At 39.8% G+C, this 17,712-nt stretch overlaps 3 protein-coding genes across 3 annotated transcripts; 1 reads left to right on the top strand and 2 right to left on the bottom strand.

Annotated features, from left to right (window-relative positions):
* Positions 1 to 1,065: 1,065 nt before the first annotated feature.
* On the bottom strand, positions 1,066 to 2,803 carry LOC118110580 (CMRF35-like molecule 1). The gene is made up of 4 exons (XM_035158472.2): positions 2,722 to 2,803; positions 2,241 to 2,612; positions 1,486 to 1,531; positions 1,066 to 1,349 (listed from the first exon to the last, which is right to left on the bottom strand). The coding sequence occupies exons 1-4, from the start codon at positions 2,792 to 2,794 to the stop codon at positions 1,211 to 1,213; spliced, it is 630 nt and encodes a 209-aa protein (XP_035014363.2). The 5' UTR covers positions 2,795 to 2,803; the 3' UTR covers positions 1,066 to 1,210.
* A 2,683-nt stretch (positions 2,804 to 5,486) lies between these two features.
* LOC118110578 (acidic mammalian chitinase) lies at positions 5,487 to 8,815 on the top strand. Its single transcript, XM_035158469.2, has 11 exons — positions 5,487 to 5,511; positions 5,687 to 5,716; positions 5,826 to 6,027; positions 6,175 to 6,231; positions 6,318 to 6,483; positions 6,984 to 7,108; positions 7,197 to 7,320; positions 7,404 to 7,589; positions 7,877 to 7,993; positions 8,081 to 8,222; positions 8,315 to 8,815. Exons 1-11 carry the CDS (start codon positions 5,487 to 5,489, stop codon positions 8,617 to 8,619), a joined length of 1,479 nt encoding a protein of 492 aa, XP_035014360.2. The 3' UTR covers positions 8,620 to 8,815.
* A 516-nt stretch (positions 8,816 to 9,331) lies between these two features.
* mfsd4ab (major facilitator superfamily domain containing 4Ab) lies at positions 9,332 to 11,933 on the bottom strand. The gene is made up of 10 exons (XM_035159714.2): positions 11,704 to 11,933; positions 11,428 to 11,626; positions 10,944 to 11,177; positions 10,692 to 10,854; positions 10,458 to 10,573; positions 10,169 to 10,342; positions 9,934 to 10,081; positions 9,769 to 9,839; positions 9,519 to 9,639; positions 9,332 to 9,429 (listed from the first exon to the last, which is right to left on the bottom strand). Exons 1-10 carry the CDS (start codon positions 11,931 to 11,933, stop codon positions 9,332 to 9,334), a joined length of 1,554 nt encoding a protein of 517 aa, XP_035015605.1.
* Between the last annotated feature and the right edge of the window lie 5,779 nt (positions 11,934 to 17,712).

Raw genomic sequence — 17,712 nt, forward strand, 5'->3', positions numbered from 1 at the left:
TAGTGACATCTAGTGGTGAAGATGCATGTTGCAGCTGAACCCCCCTCACCTCAAACAGGAAAGAGAACCTGTGGTGGCTTCAGTTGTCCTAAAAACTCAAAAGGTGTTTAGTTTGTCCAGTCTGGGCTACTGTGTAAATATAAAGTATTTAAATATAAACGGCCCATTCTAGGGTAAAGAAAACAACTATTGGTACAATTTTGATGAAACACACTAGTGAAAACATCACTAGGATTATTTTATATTCAGTTCCTGTCAAAGATCCTTTTCACCTTAATCTTACACACTGAACCTTTAACTGTATGAACAAGCCACAGACCTAATCAAATACCTTCTGGTTCCTATTGGTATTTAAATTTAAGTTACACTGGAAGGAAATAAAACTGTTACATTTAGGGAGTAATGATTTGAAGTTTTAGAAAAAAGGAGAAACAAATTACAGCAACTGATGTCATTATTTTCTTAAATACATGGTTTAGTGCTGGAAGCAAATCGGAAGTTTGGGGAAAATGTTAACCATTTTCTTCCTGTCTAATTAAAGAATAAAAATTGAACAGTTGGCCCTTAATTATTACATATTACAGCCCCAACAGCTCATAGTGTAGTTTAAATAATTAAAGTCATCACTACCTCTCTTTAAGTGTAATATGCAAAGTTTTTCGGGAATTTTAACATAATTAGCTTTTAATTGTACGTAAAAATCAATGTGTGTTTTACCAATCAACCATTAATTGTCCCTGTTTTTTATTGTTTTAAAAGCAGCACTTCACATGAGTTGGGCCTTTGATTAATTCATGAGGGATTTTTATTCTGCATCCTTGTTTGCAGCACAAGTACAACACTCACAGATTCAGTAAAAAACCCTCAGACCTGGTGGTTAAATTTGAAAAGAACAGGCCTTTATGACCATCCATATAAGATCTGCATACGCATTAAATGATAGTCAGGAGACTCAGTTTTCCAGAGGTGCTATATTCAAAAGTTGAACCCAAAGTTATCTTCTGCCCGGCACTGAAATTAATGAGGTTTTAATCATTTAAATACAAGAAAGGAGAAGCTGGAAGCCAATTTTTCACTTGGTTTATTTTTCAGTTTAATTCACACTCTGATAGAGTGTCTGCTGGAGGAATGGTTCTGTGGCCATACACAGTTATAATTCACCCATGATTAGAAATATGGTGCTGCCTGACTTTCATTCATAATTGTTTACTTAAGTGAGTTGTGATGGTGAAATTGTTGTTGCCGACATGTTCTTCTTCGCAGCTTGTATCCGCCACACAGCGATGTGAGTTGATATCAAACAGCACAACATTAAAATAAAGAGGATCCAGCGTAGAGTCGCCCACCAACTAGTTAACAAAGAGATTAACTGGGATTAGAACCTGTTACTTTTCATGTATGCAGAACATAACTGTATATATTACTTTTAATTTAGTTAATTTGACTTATGCAGTGCAATATATTCCTCCTGGAGACTCATCTCACCTTATTTCATCATGATTCAGTGCCATCGGGGCGGTGGGTGTCACCACTGTGGAAAAAATACATTTGAGTTAAAAGTTAAACACAAATGACTGATCGAACCTGTCTCCTACAAATGATGTGTATATTAAATAACAACTATAATCTACTTTTCTTTTTACCATTACCTGGGGTGAGAGTCACTGTTTTGATTAAATCTCATAAATTGGTCTGTTAACATGACAAAAAAACATTTCATACATTTCAATTGTGATTTCCGCAAAAAAAAAGTAACAAATACAAAGATCAAGACAATACAGCAGTGAACACAAATCATCAGAATAAGGGGCGGCAAACTAATTAAAACGTTTTTTTGGTAAGGGTTTATATAATCTTACATCTGACCGAAAATAATGTTTACTATGTTGCATTTATAATTATTCAGTCTACTTATTTAGCTAATACTTATTGTTGTGGTATATAATCAGTCAGTCAGTCAGTCAGTCAGTCAGTCAGTTAGTTAGTTATCCTTTGTTTAACCCGGAAGGTCCCATTGAGAAACAACATCTCTTCTGCCAGGGAGTCATGTTCATATTTAATTAGTTAGACTACACTTGTACGTACAATATGAAATTGTCTGTAGATTCACCATTTTTTAAACAAGACAACTAACTGGGGACTGATATTGGGAGCATTGCAGGAAAAAAAAACATTTTAAACCAAACAACATGTTTTAAGTTAAGAGTCATTGATTTACATCTGAGGAAGACCTTCATTACCTGTGACTGTGTGGGAGACAAGGAGCTGGACTCGAGTTCGGATGTTCCCTCCATGTATTGCGATGACACACCAGTACACATCCTCATCCCTGTAGTTGAGTGAAGTCATAGTTACGGTGAAGACTCCTGCCTCCTTATTATCAGCGATGAAGCTTCTATCACTGTCTCTGTTCCTGGGGGTTTTCACCACTATTCTGCAAAGGATATACACCGCTCCTCTGCACCAGTACTTTGTGTTGCTTGTGTACTGAGGATCATACTGACAAGCGACCGTCACAGATCCTCCGATTGCTGCGGTCACCTCCTCTGGAGCGGAGAGCGGACCCGAGCCCACTGTCTGCTTTGTCAGCCAGATGAGAAACAGAACTGTGGCTGCAGGAAGAGAAGAACAAATCACATGATCTCAGTTAGAAAGTTGAACAAACCAATCGTTTCCATGTTACTCTGTTAAGAAGAAGCTTTAGAAGTTTCCATTAATTACCATCAAGGAAGCCAACACATCCTCCTGGGATTTTCATGATGAGAACTGACAGAACAACGCAAAGTGGAAGCATAATGCAACATTTGGCCACCTCCTCTTATTTCTCACATACAGTTGTGCAATCAAGTGACGCATGAGAAAAAATGTTGGCCTTTTTTGGGGCATTATTGTTGACTTGCAAAATTTCCCTGTGCATCTTATTCTGCTGTGTTTTACTACTGCAGAGCGAGAGCTGTAGTCAGTTTATTTACTTTAGCAGCAGGTGGCACTAAAGACCAAATTATCCAAAGACATAATATGTTTAATAAACATCTAAATTCTTATTTTTCTTTCACAGATTATCATCTGCATTGTTGCCTAATCAGACTTTGAAAAATACTTTTAAATCTGGTTTGCAGGCGCAGTTTGCATTGCTTCACCACATCTGCCTGAGTATTTCCTCAGTGTTTCCTTCCTGTAACATTAGTGGCTTAAAACAGATGCAACTGAGACCAGTGTTATATATTTTCACAGACTTTGCTATTTCATGTCAATATTAAATTCACGCTGGTGTTTTTTTTTGTGCTGATTTCTGAGGTGCAGCTCACTTGAGCGGACATTGTATAGGTTTAAATATTTCATTGTTAATGTTGTATTTTGTTGTTTTCTTCATCATCTTGATCTTTATTAATCATTATTTCCCATCCACAACTTTCTTTATTACAGAACTTATCAGAGGAGGGTTTTAAGTGGATGTATTACCTCCTGTCTGTTGGTTTGTTTGTTGTTTGACAGCTGGATTACATAAAAACTACAGAACTTGATGGAAGGATGGGACAAGAAACCCTACAACATTGTAAAACAGGACTTTTTTCCCCCAACATTTTCACAAATATCTCAGGGAATATGACAGAATAACTATGACTGCCATATATGTAACTGTAGCAAAAATCATGTGCATAACAAATACCTCAAGGTGAGACGTGTCGCAGTTGCGCCGCAGTGTGAGATTTGACTGACATGAGGGATGACAATGAATTGCAAGCACCAGATTAAAAACAATTACATTTTACTGAACTCAACAGTTCTTTACTGAACTTTACAGGAGAATTATCCACTTTTAGCAGCGTATAGCAACAGCATCGATGTGTATTATTAGAGTTAAGGACGAATGACATGAATTTGACTCTGAGAGAGATTAGGTCAAACCACTGAGTTAAAAAACAGAACTAGTGGTGACACACACAGTGATTACATGTAAGCAGCCAACAGGTTGCAACACCCAGAAGCACAAGTCTATTTCTGTAAATCTCTTTGACAACCAAGGCTTCTTCAAAACAGACATTTCATCTCTGTCACTGGAAAAAGGGCAGAATCTCATTTTAAGTTTGTGAATATTTAAGGTCCATTTGAATGAGGTGACTCTGTCCACATTATTTCTCTATGTGTTTTAAAATCAGCAGATGTATAATGAACGCACATGTAAATATTTGAGAGATTTGATTTGCTCCTCAGAGGAGGAATTCTCAAGTAAACTGTCCTGAGATGATAAAACTTCAAACTTTGACACAACTCTCCATGACGTTAAAAACTGTTCTAATCAATGTTGTAAATGTTGTTATGTTGTTGATGTGTTCAGCTACACACAGCATCTATTGCACTTCTGTCCATCATCCGTCCAGAGAGATCACTCACACGTGGCTCCTTGTTGACCCCTAAGAGTGACTCACTCATCAAGTGATTTGTGAATATGGGCTGTGAAAATAAAATAAAATTGGTTCACTGAAAGATAATGAAATGACCTTGGTAAAACTCACTTTGAATTGTTTTTCACATATACCTCAGAACGTCAGAGGGTGAATGAAACACCCTGCTCACCTTAACCTTGATGTTTGCCCAAGCATGTTTTGTGAGACACACCCTGAAAAGCAGACAGACTTGTTTTGGAAAAAGTAAATGACATTAACTTCTGCTTCTGGGCTTTGGCACGGCAGGGACTTTTTTTTTTTGTTGCTGACACAAGCATATCTTTCTTTAAATATTACATAAACTGTTCATGATAAACAAGGTGGCGTTATAACAGAGGCTAAATGATTAGATAAGCTCTCCCGTCCCCTGGGGAATGCTTGGGTCTTTATGTAAATCTGTCCACATGACATATCACAGTCCTCTTTGCAGTTTGATTATCATCGCTTGTGTTTTCCAAAAGCTATTTTGCCCATTTGTTTTTATGAATCACCTCATACTATTTGATCAAATTTCTTGATTACTCAGTAGAAGCAATAATTTTACTATACAAATGGATATGATGTCTTTCATTAACCCACAGAAGAAAATCTGTCTTTTCTTCTATTTTGCTGTTAAGATATGATTCACTGGATTTTACCATTCAGTCATATATACATTTTCATTACAAATTTGACAAATAAGGCAAAACCTTGAGAATATACTGTATGTACATCCTATTTAGCATTTATGACAAATTCATCATTGTTGTTTTAGTGTTTTGTGGTGATTGTTTTAAACATGTATCAGGCCTGTTTGCTGCAGACCTTGTAAACGTATTTGCTCTACATGAATGAGACCTTCACACAAGGAGAAAGTGTACGTGGAGAAAATGCCTGAACGCACGATAAGGAATCACATCGGACTTCTTAAGTGAGCACTTTTGATAATCTCCTCTGAGACAATCACTTGTAAATAAACACCTGTTCTGGCAGGTGGACGAACTGGACGTGTATAAAAGTGAGTGCAGGGGTCGGTTGACCTCCTTGTACAAGGTAGTCATGGGCAAAGTACTGTTTGTGACGGGTAAGTCTACGCTGCTGTGGTCTCTTTAATATGTAGTGGATGTCCTCCTGAGAATGACTGTTTCCCAGTTTTGCCTTTAACGGAATATTACATCTATTTTTAGACTGCAATTCTGAGCCTTTTTCCCACTGAGATAAAATTTCCTTTGCTGAAACCTGTTTTTTAACATTCACAGCTCTGGCCCTGCTGCTGCACGCGCAGCTCGGTAAGATATTTCTAATTACGTTATACACTGTACTTGATTATTTTGTATTCTTACGGTCAGAAATTGCATTATATTGTTCTGTAAATGATGGATTTCTTATGTGTCAAAGGCTCATCCTACATACTGTCATGCTACTTCACAAACTGGGCTCAGTACCGACCCCCTCCAACCATCTATATGCCCACTGACATCGACCCATGCCTGTGTACCCATCTGCTCTACGCCTTCGCCACCATTAAGAACAACAAACTGGCCACGTATGAGTGGAATGATGTGGAGCTTTACAGTCAGTTCAACGGCCTGAAGAACCAGTGAGTCACTAAAAAAATCTCTATTTTCTCCTGTACAAAAGGAAATTATCCTGTTGAAGAATAGAAATAATAATAATAAAGCACAGTTAGAGTGTTGAGATTGATTTAGTTGCAACTGCAGAAGTAAAATATCTGATTTATTTGCAGGAACGGCGCCCTGAAGACTCTTCTGTCAGTCGGAGGCTGGAACTATGGCTCCACAGGGTGAGATCATCTGCAGGAATCCACAGACTCTGACTCTGCAAACAACGAGGATCATCTGCCTTAATGCATTTCTCCTCCTGTATTAGATTCTCCCAAATGGTGTCAAGCCCTGCCAACCGTCAGACCTTCATCAGCTCCGTCATTTCATTCCTGAGGCAGTATGAGTTCGATGGGCTCGACATCGACTGGGAGTATCCAGCCAACAGGGGCGGCTCGTACAGCGATAAAGAGAACTACTCAGTTTTCCTGGAGGTTCGTTCGTCATTTCTGCTTTTCTATTTAGATTCAACAATCACTTCCTCTGAATAAATTGGAAACAATTTCTACTACTATATCTGCCGCCAAGGCCCAATAATCCCTTTAATTCAGTCAAGCTGCACCAAACATACTTACGGATATTAGTCTGCACAATATGTCAGATTTGTCTTTTTATCAAGATCCACAAATTATTTATTGTATTGGTGAAATTTAAATTTTTTAAGAAAGTGAAAACAAATTTCCTGGATCCGGCCCCTGATCCAGATCTGTACTTACATGGAATGCGTTCTTCCCTGACCCCTACTGTTTCTGTTTTTGTGTAATCTCGCTTATAAACAAACAAACAAACAAACAAATGGACAGGATTGAAAAGTTTCATCTTTAAAACACATAAAAGTAAAACAATTCTCAACCTGTCCCTGTTACGACTCATGGATTATGAATCCTGGAGTTGACACTAAATATTCCTCCTTCCCTGTGTTGACATTCATCAGGAGATGAGAGCCTCCTTTGAGACGGAGGCCAAGCAGAGCAACAGGGCTCGTCTCCTGATGTCCGCTGCCGTAGCGGCCGGAAAGGACACCATCGAATCTGCTTATCAGATTCCCAAACTTGGCCAGTAAGCATTTGAAGTAACTTTTGCGACATGAACGAAAGCTTATTTAAGTCGGTGGTTAGAACTTTCCCTCCTTGTTTTCCCCTCACAGGTCCTTGGATATGATCAATGTTATGACCTATGATTTCCACGGCTCTTGGGACCCCATGACTGGTGATTGCAGCCCCTTGTTCAAAGGCCCTGAGGACAAGGGTGGTTTCATCTATTTCAACGTGGTGAGTGGAAAGAATATACATGCATTTCATTTGCAATCTCTCTAGATCCAGATCCATGTATATGTCTGATTCCTTCATTCCAGGATTATGCCATGAACTACTGGAAGAGTCAGGGAGCCCCTGCTGAGAAGCTGATTGTCGGTTTCCCCACATATGGCAACACATTCACTCTCAAGAACCCTGCTGACCACGGGGTTGGAGCACCTATTGCCGGTGCTGGAACTCCAGGAAAGTACACGCAGGAGGCTGGAGAACTCGCTTACTTTGAGGTATTCCTTCTTACGATCACTGTGACCCAATATTTATGCTTAGCAACAGAGCAGATTATAGTTTAGCAAAGTATTGTAGCCACCAGACGAAGAAGTGAATGATTTCTACGGCTGTCATTACACACACACACACACACACACACACACACACACACACACACACACACACACACACACACACACACACACACACACACACACACACACACACACACACACACACACACACACACACACACACACACACACACACACACACACACACACATTGCTTTGTGACGTTACAGATCTGCGGATTCTTGAACGGTGCGACTGAGGTATGGAACCAGGCCCAGGATGTGCCATATGCCTACAAGGGAAACCAGTGGGTGGGCTATGACAACATGAAGAGCTTCCAGATCAAGGTAACAGACTGAGTTTAATCTCTGTAATCAGAACCTATATTTCTGTACATTGCTACAATTGTGTTTTTTTATTCTGGCTGTATGTAGGTTGACTGGCTGAAGAAAAGTAACTTTGGTGGTGCCATGGTGTGGACCATTGATATGGACGACTACTTGGGCACCTTCTGCAACCAGGGAAAATACCCAATGATTAATGTTCTCAAAAAGGGTCTGAATCTGGAACAAGCATGTAAGACTCGAAATACACTTATTATTGATGATCTATGTGGAATTCATGAAATGTTCTGAGAAAAAGATTAAATAATTGATTTGTGGTTTCAGCCTGTGCCCCTCCTGCCACTCGCCTTCCTCCGATTGCCGGAGTGAGCACAACCTCTGGAGGCAGCTCTGGAGGCGGCTCCAGTGGCGGCTCCAGTGGCGGCTCCAGCGGCGGCAGCTCCTCTGGTCGGGGCTCAGGCACCAGCGGCATGAACACCGGCTTCTGCGCCGGAAAGGCCAACGGCATGTACCCCAACCCAACCAACAAGAACCAGTTCTACAACTGCAGCAGTGGGAAAACCTACTTCCAGAACTGTGCTGCCGGCCTGGTCTTCAACAGCGCCTGCTCTTGCTGCAACTGGTCCTAAAGTAGAAGTTATAGATTGACTGGTTAACCGTTCAAAGGCTGCTGGAGTCTGTTCTACATTTGTTCTTATAAGTTCTCAGAGGTTAAATGCCCTGAGTGCAAAGTCCATCCCTTCACACGCTGGATGTTAAACAATGTAAAACCCAAAGCTGAATGGTTAATTTTGAAAGCAAAGACAAATAAACATATCTATGTTGTATGTGTCCAAATAGTTTTCTGTGCAATCAATGTATGTGGATCGATCAACTACACATATATGTTCCCCGTCTCAGTATAAGAGCTTTAATGGACATATTACACAGTATGTGTATTTTCTTTTACATATGACAAAAGATATGCAAAACACATGGAAACAAAAGATTACATTTAAAATGCAAATACAGAAAAAGGTGTCGAGTCTACAAAGGTATATTTTACATGGCAAACTGCTGACACAATCATTAACCTTGTATCGTAATGTCATATACAACAAACACACAGTAATGTGATTTACAAAATAGAAAAAACAATCTAAGAATTTGAAATATAACCTCTGACAGTAGCAAATAATCTACTTGGAAAATACCACGTTATTCCCACCTCTATGGAAGTATATCAGCACATGAAGTGAACATTTTGTAGTCTCAGGTAAATCATATGAAGTATTTGAGGCTAAATCGCAGTAATACTTCATCTCCTACAGTAGCCAGCTTGGGTGAAAACACGGCCGTCTCTCAGCTGCTCTCGTTCTCCTTGTTCGCTTCTGTTTTGGCGGATCCGTTCTGCTCTGCTGCCGCCGGTTCCTCCACCATGGTGGACTTTTTCGATGTTCCTGTTGGGTCGCAGGGGAGGGAAATGAATGAAAAAGCACATTCAGCAGCAGAGTATGAAGGCGTTTGAAGGTGTGGGTTGATACTGCACCTAATAGGTAATTTCTGTGCATTCGATGGAACAGCAGCAGCCCGATGAAGAAGATAAATCCCATGCAGGCGATTATCACTCCACACAACAGGAAGCTGTAGCTGCCTTCAGTCTGGATGATCTAGGGATGAGATGGTAACGTTCAACTACTGGTCATGATTCTGAATCTCCACCAGTCTTGATTCTGCAAATACAACCCAATTTCTTCACTCTATATTTCCATAATAATAAAGTTACTCATCAAACTCACTTGGCCAATGAGAACCTGCATCACCATCTCTCCCATCCCTGCACTTGTCACCAGGACTGAGGTTGCACATCCTGTAAAAAAAAAGAAATGGATGGTTTATTTCCTCTCTTTGCTCCGGTGCCATTACTGCGTCGTTATCCTTGTGCTATTAACACTGAATTATACCCTGGTAATCGAGGATGTCTTCAGTGTAGGCGAGCATAGAGGGGAAGATGCTGCTGAGGAACAGCCCACATAAACCGGTACCAACAAACAAGAAGATGCTGCTCTTGTAGAAAATGAGCAGCATCAGCACAGTAACAATGGCCCCCACCTGTGAAGAGAAAGAGAAGAGAGTGTGATCAAATTCCTTGATATCGTGGAGTGTCTCATCTAGAATGTGATGTTTCACTTGCTTTACCAGGTTGATTATGAGCAGCTTCACGGGCTGGATACGAAACGACAGAGGAATGGACAACAGGCGTCCAGCGGTGATGGCTGCCCAAAAGATACTGGCCAGGTACCCTGCTGTCTGATGAGACAGTGTCTCATGAGCTTCCACAGCGTACGTGTACACGAAGCCAGCATATACACCCTGACAAGAAAAAGATTTATTCACGTGCTCTGCAGTCCGGGTTTTATTTGCAGCTGATTCGGGGACATAATTCGCGACGTGCCGATCATATTAATCATCTACACCCCTCACTCACCACAATACCGTCAGTCATGAAGAGCACCAGCCCACCGAAGATATGAATCATGAAGAAGGACGCTGGCAAACCACGCAGGTTATCATTCTGACAGCAACTGAAGATATCCCCATGACCTGCATCAGAACCAAGATTCACTTCAAACAGATTCTGCACATGACAGGACATTAACAGCATTGTTTCCAACGTGCACAAGACTCATTTTGAATATAAAGTATAAAATCACTTCTTTACCTCCTGCTTCATGTTCCTTCTGCTCCACCTCCTGGCCCTCAGCCCCCTGCTGGTTCTCCATCGCCAGTTCATCTTTATCCAGGAGGCGAGGAGTGCTGCTGGGAAGACACGGGATCAGCTGCTCCCGATACATCAGGAACAACACGGCCAGTGGCACAGGCAGCTAATGAAGCACACACAATATTCAGCTTTTACTTCATCTATTGCAACTGGGAAAATAACTTTTAAATCTGTGTTGGCTCAGTGTCGTACATTAATAAATGCCATGATCCAGAAAGCCTTGTGCACACTGGGTTCCCAGCCCCCTCCCTCATGTTGTAGAGTTATGTTGTGCTCTGCAGTGGGACTGTTCCTCAGCATGCTCCTTAAATGATGAATCATCTCGGTCTGGTTCGCCATGTGATTCCCGCAGCCTGTCTCTGAGAGGAAGGAATCTGCGATCAGGGGGCTCACCAGGGCTCCGAACCCGATGAAAAAGTGAAGAGCCTGCAAATTGTGGACAAAGACGAAAACCAGAGACATTTAGCTTTTAAAAAAAAAAAAAAAAAAACTACAGCATATAAGTAGATCCTAACTTGTAAACTCACACAGATTATATTTTAGCATAGTCCTTTAATATTCATTGGAAACCAAAACCTTTTATTTTCGCCTAAACCTGCTGTTGATTATTAATGGGATGTGAACGCTGCTGTGTCTCTTTCTACATATGTGGTGTTGGTGCTGCAGGATTTTCCACCTGTAAAAAAACAGCAGAGTCCTTCTGATAGATGGTCACCAGCTGGATGTTGGCTATGGTGTCAATGATGCCCATCGCCAAACCGGACACAGCCATGGCGATGGCCAGCAGGAGGACATTATTGCAAAATGGGATGATGGCGAATATCAAAGAGATGACGAGAGCGGAGACGAATAAGGCGCCGAGAGCACGGAACAACCTTCGAGAAAGAAAGGAGAGAAATATTACCGATAACGAAAGTCATCAAACAGTGCAACACAGTCTGGTCTTACTCACGTCCGTTTGAAAATGCCGCCAACAGAGCTGCCGATCAACAGGCAGAACTGCTGGGCGAAGAACACCCAGGTGATCTGGCTGAGCGTCGAGTTGGTTTGACATTGCAAGTCCAAAATGGTCGGCCCGAGGAAAGCGATGCAGAGTCCGAAGCTGAAGAAAACGCTCCAGTAGGTCAGCGTGTGATGGGCATTCTTCTTGAACAGCGTTACAATCCGTTCGTCGAAAAACATCTTGACCACGGTAAAGACAGAAGTAACTCAGGGACACAGATTGACAAAGAATTTTTTTATTTTTTACTAAGAATAATATCACAAAGTCTGCTTTGTGGACGCTTGCTGCAGTTGAATGAGTTTCTCGATCTCTTTTAAAGCTTTGAGCTCCAACCTCTCGGCGTTGCCTAACCCGAAGAGGATGTCCACCTGAGTTAATGGGTGAAGTGGAGGATCTTCCAACAATAATATGCCGATTTGAATTGTGTCAATGATTGCCGGTGCCAGTGTGTTGAAATGCCACCAGAAAGTGTGCGTTTGTAAGTCTGGGTGCCTCCAATCATGAGTGTATCATTCAGGAAGCAATGACACATCAGTGGTTCACGGACACGTTGTCTTTTCTGTCATACCTGGACAATCTTAGATCAGACACCAAAAAATGACATGATAGTTAGTAAAATGTTAATATCGATTTAATTGATATTTTTTGCTGTGGCAACAACTGAGACGTTATTGTTTAATTATGCCACAATTTATAAAACATCACTCCCTCTTTCTCCTCACACAGTTTTGTCTCTGCTGTGTGTATATTTCTTTATTTAAGAAATTTTATGTTGTCATTCTTTGCAGAGGATTTTCTACAGGAGCTCATTACCAATTATGTCCAAGTCAAGTCAAATTTTACATATACATATATAAAAACAGAGAATAAATAAAAAACATGAATACGTCATAAATATTTGAGAATTAAAAAAGCCAGTGACAAGAAGTGGGTCTTTAGCAATGGTTGAACGGTTTCTATAGGGTCTAAGCATTCCAATACAATTAAAGTAAATGGTGACCAAGTCTTCAAACGGATGAAACAACGGAAAACGGAAAATATACTCCATGCATTTAGCCTAAATATCCGCTGTGATCCACACGTGAACTCGGCTCCAGAGGAGTCCTTAAAGAAGGAGTCACCATTTACTTCAATTGTATTGAGGCTCCTAAAGGGTTTTGTGGAGTCAAACACTTCACCCACGGCTCCATCGACACAGTGGTGAGTAGATAATGAGTGAATTTTCATATTTTTGGTGAACTATCTGTAATTTTACAGTACTTGTGAAAGCCAATGTGATAAAAAAGGAGCATGACTATAGATGAACAACATGGATCATATGTGTGATGTGACACTACAATGTTGATCTTGACCCTGTGTCCACTCGCAGCAGAAGCAGTGCACGTCTCTTTGTTTAGAAAGGTGGGAGGCTGACACACGATTGTTCAATGGATTTGAAAATGCAATCTTCTAAGATGAATGATGGTGAGTAATGTGCTGCATTGCTTGACCCTTGTGGTTTGAATAAGACGAAGGATTTAATACCTAATCCCCTTAATGATTGCAGAGAAGAAGCAAAAGCTTTACTGGTTATGGACAAATATGGGCTTCCTGCAGGGTTTAAACAGGGGACACGAAGGAAATCAGAACACAGGCTTATCATTGTAAGTGTGAATTCAGTCATTTTTTAACTTGTGAATAAAAGTTTTCAGGAATTTAGACAATAAATGCCACTATGAGGATGATACAATGCTGCAGCATCGGCAAATCTGATATTATACCTGTTTGTTTGCCCTTGATACAGAGATATGATGCATATCTGACTCCTCTGCCACGCGTCTCTGTCTGTGTTGCTTTTAACAAACGTTTTATTAGCAACAGTTACACAACATGCACAGTAATTTTCCTGTGACTGTATCTGTCTTCTCAGTGTTACATGTCAGATCCACACAGTCTGCAGAGCTGGGCTGTGTAACTCATTTGCCAGCGTCCTACAACGTGGAGATGCGGTTTCAGGTCCTAGACCCTGAGAGATACATGTGTTTATACAAAAGGCATTCATTAACACCCACTTCCTCTCCTGAAGACAAAGCAACATAAGATGACTTCTCCAGGTAATTGTCAACCACCGTAAGCTTGGAGGTGTGCAAGTTAAAAATCAACATCAAGCTCCGGTTACTGAAGTAGAGCATCTGATTTGCACATTCTAGATCAATAAGTGGTACAGTGTGTGTGTAACAGTTCATAAAGTCACATCTACACATTGAACAAAACTAAAATCTATGAAAATGCAAATATTGATCATTTCCAACAATTTAAGTGTTGAGCACATTCCTCGTAAGAAATTAACTGATTGTCTCCTCTAGTAAAAGTTACAAGATCACAATGTAGAAACATTGTAACTTTATAAGCTTTAAAAGTAAAGTTCTGCAAAATCATATTTAAATCAAACTTCATCAAGTATTAAGGTAATGGTATAAGTCACAAGTATAAGCTCCACATGCAGAATTGCCTGTTATTGATGCCTTATTTGTTAAATCCATTCAATGTTGCAGCAGGTAAAGGTGAGGGCAAATTTAAACAAAGTCATATATTGCTTGTTATTTATAATGATACATATTTACTTACTGTTATTTGGCATTTAAATTAACTCCAGCTCCTCCCACAACCCTTATAAGGAAAAGCAGAAGAGATAAATATTTACAATATTCAAGATTTATGATATAAAATATAAAATATAAGCTGTCTTATAGTGGTGTATACTAATAATACTAATACTAATACTAATACTAATACTACTACTACTAATAATAATAATAATAATAATAATAATAATATTAACAACTACTTTATTTGTATAGCACTTTTCAAGTAACAAAGTGCTTTATTGTTTAACAAATTATATATATTTAAAACCAATATTAGTAAAAACATTATTTTTATTTTTTTAAGGAAAAGAAATTACACAAAATAAATAAATTAACAAAGCAGAGTTCATAGTTCAGGGATTTCACAAGTTGTCTGTTTTTGCTCCTAAAAGTCACCACTAGATGGTGCACTAGATCCACAATTCAAGAAAAAGAAATTTGATACTTAAGCAGCATTTTACAAGTAACAACATTTTTTATGGAGATTCGTATTATTAATTAATAATTTGTTTTCTTTTCACGGGCAGATGTAAAGCTTCCTTGGGGCTCTTGAAAGGTGATATATAAATTCAAGCTATTATTGTTATTATTATTATTAATAACACAAGATGGTCACAACAGTTGAATATATATATATATATATATCTTTGTAGTAGTCACACACACACACACACACACACACACACACACACACTAGCACACACAGCTGATGGCAGCCACAAGACATCAGTATCAGGGTTTAAAGTGGACAGTGTCTCTGTCTTATCTCCACAGGCCGACATTTAGCCAAGTCTCAATCAGAGGCCTGAGACGGAGCCAGAACAATGAGAGAGGAATCACAGTCTGATCCTTCTTTCTAAATACTGTCTTTCTTTAGGGACCGTTGAGCTTAATTCTGTTTGTATATATAACTATATTGTATTTATTACATTTGAATGACTATAAGAAGAAGGAAGTTGCAACGTGTTTGTACATTAACACAAGTTCAGGGATTATCAAAAGCAAACGTGCCACTGGCTCTGGAAATGTACCCGTCCCAGATCCACATTTCTCCAGTCTGTCGCTGTCGAGCTGGGTGGAAATGCCCTGCAGTGCACCCCCCCACCTCCTCCACATCTCCCCCAGACCCAAAATAGAGACGAGGATGTGTGGTATGCAAACAGACGTGTCTACGAGGCAAAACCGGGCTCTTCTGCAAATCCGCTCTACAAACATGAAGCAAGACAAATCATTCAAATTCAATTTGTGACATGTGACAGAATTCAAAAGTGTAATTTCTTTATATTTTAGGGACAAAAAGAAACCAGTGCACACAGCTGACTAACACCTTCACCTGTTTTGTGAGATACACTAAAGATAAACGAAGATATATATATATAAAGTGCAATGTTATTTGTACACATTAGTCTCACAGGGAAAAGTGAACTTGACTTGTCGAGTGTGTGTTCAGAACTTTCTCTACTTTCAGTCCCCACAGATATTTTGTTTCAAGAGCGTGTCACTGGACATTTAGCATAGCAGTGTGACTTCACAAAATCCCAACGGTTTCAGGTTGTGTTAGGAGATGGAACAAATCTCTGACAGAATTCATTTGCTGTTGGACATCGGTCGTGAAAGCAATAAAATAAAAGCTACATCTCACGAAAGAGATATTTTAATACGTCTCTCGAGTTGTTATGAATCTCAAAAAGAACATTGCAATGTGTCACATTACGTCTCCAACAGTCCAGTCTCATATATCTTGGGAACACAATTTCAGTGAAGAGTTGTCTTCAATCAGCAGTTCTATAGGATTCCTCAAAGCACAGCTGCTCACATCTGGAGGCCTCTGTAGACAATGTTGTGCTCCAGATGAATAGAGTGATGCTCTATCTGTTGATCCTCAGTGCTCAGTACTGGTAGTGATGCTTATTACTGGTCCTATCTACATTTATCTCCCACTCTAACTTATGACTGTCTGACTGTGTGTGAAACTTGAAGAAAATATATGAAGATTTGTGCAAAACGTGCATTCTACGTTCTAGCGTTTGACACCAAACTGTGTTCAGACATCACCTTTAGGGTTTGGTTTGAAAACTGTTCTAATTCCTTCTTTTGATGCTGTGAAGCTGACGTTAATTCCTCTCAGCTGGATTTGAATGTGTAGCGGCGACTTAACTTCAAAACGCTGCATCAAATCCTCGAATATAGAACTCATCAGGCGCCGCTCAAGACCTGCTCACAGGAATTACAGCTGCAAATGATGATGATGATTTTATTTGTTGATTATTTCCTTGGTGAAACAGTGAAGAAAATGCAAATTAAATCCCACGATATAACGTTCAAATATTCATGTCCCCAGAAGATAAAATTGAAACACTTTCCCACTTGTCCCCTTTGTGTGACTTTGTGTGGAGAAAAGACAAATCAACAACCAAAACACTTGACAGCATCAGAACAGCAGCAAAATAAAGTTGACTTATTTCTTTTATTCATTTTTAACACAAATCTAACAAAGGTTCTTAAAATGTGGAGGGGGAGGGCGCTTGTTCAAAGATTAAGTCAATAAAACAAAACTTCATGAGGACCAACTACATCTGAAAATCAAAGGATGATAACAAACAGAAGACCTGACTCACATATCTAACAAGAAACACAGAAGTGGCACTAACTGGTTGAAAAAGACTTTTGGTGACGTAAAACGCTAAATAAAGGCCTAAGTTCACACAATTATATTGTTTTGTTTGGACACTTAACGAAAGATACAAATTGTTGCAGCTGTATTTTATCGTACAACCTAATTTCACATCTTGTGAGAACACAAAAGGAACATCTTTGATGTCCTGCTCACTTCCCAGCTCTCTGTCGACGTTATCAGGAAAGAGCAGAGGAAATGTATCTTCTGTGATGTCAAATCCTCCTGGCGATGAATCACTGTTTTGTTTGAAACCTTGAGAAAGAGAAAGTGGAAGAAGCTCGACAGAGTGAAACATCAAACGCTCGCGAAACCTCCCGAAAATTGAAATGCACCGAGAAGAGAGACAGAGAATATGGTGAAATTTGCCAGAAATGTGTTATCACAGAAAGTCTTCGAACATCACAGCTTCTTTCATATGTCCGAACAGCAGATTGGAGGGAATTGCACTTGCGGTTGATATCATCTGAACACACCTGATCCATTCATGTGCAGGTTTCCACTGCAGCTGTAACCCTAAGAATCATTGTGATCTATTGAGAAGAAAACAAAGGCAAAAGCATCACAGCAAAGATTCAGTTTCATAGTGAAATGTGGTTTTGGCTGAAATTGTCGTGACAGAGTGTTCGACAGCAGAGGAGGATGTTTACATTGAAG

Source organism: Hippoglossus stenolepis, chromosome 6, assembly GCF_022539355.2.
Source record: "Hippoglossus stenolepis isolate QCI-W04-F060 chromosome 6, HSTE1.2, whole genome shotgun sequence".
In the NCBI taxonomy this organism is placed as follows: Eukaryota; Metazoa; Chordata; class Actinopteri; order Pleuronectiformes; family Pleuronectidae; genus Hippoglossus; species Hippoglossus stenolepis.

Bases quoted from the DNA above. Each gene is read 5' to 3' on its own strand.
- LOC118110580 (XM_035158472.2), bottom strand. From the start codon at position 2,794: ATGCTTCCACTTTGCGTTGTTCTGTCAGTTCTCATCATGAAAATCCCA. The intron at 2,613-2,721 runs GTAATTAATGGA...CTCTTCCTGCAG, and splicing joins ATGTGTTGGCTTCCTTGATG to CCACAGTTCTGTTTCTCATC. The intron at 1,350-1,485 runs GTGAGATGAGTC...TTTGTTAACTAG, and splicing joins CTGAATCATGATGAAATAAG to TTGGTGGGCGACTCTACGCT.
- LOC118110578 (XM_035158469.2), top strand. From the start codon at position 5,487: ATGGGCAAAGTACTGTTTGTGACGG. The intron at 6,028-6,174 runs GTGAGTCACTAA...ATTTATTTGCAG, and splicing joins TTCAACGGCCTGAAGAACCA to GAACGGCGCCCTGAAGACTC. The intron at 7,590-7,876 runs GTATTCCTTCTT...GTGACGTTACAG, and splicing joins GAGAACTCGCTTACTTTGAG to ATCTGCGGATTCTTGAACGG.
- mfsd4ab (XM_035159714.2), bottom strand. From the start codon at position 11,933: ATGTTTTTCGACGAACGGATTGTAACGCTGTTCAAGAAGAATGCCCAT. The intron at 10,343-10,457 runs GTGAGTGAGGGG...TTTTCTTGTCAG, and splicing joins TCATGACTGACGGTATTGTG to GGTGTATATGCTGGCTTCGT. The intron at 9,640-9,768 runs GTGAGTTTGATG...TCTCATCCCTAG, and splicing joins TGCAGGTTCTCATTGGCCAA to ATCATCCAGACTGAAGGCAG.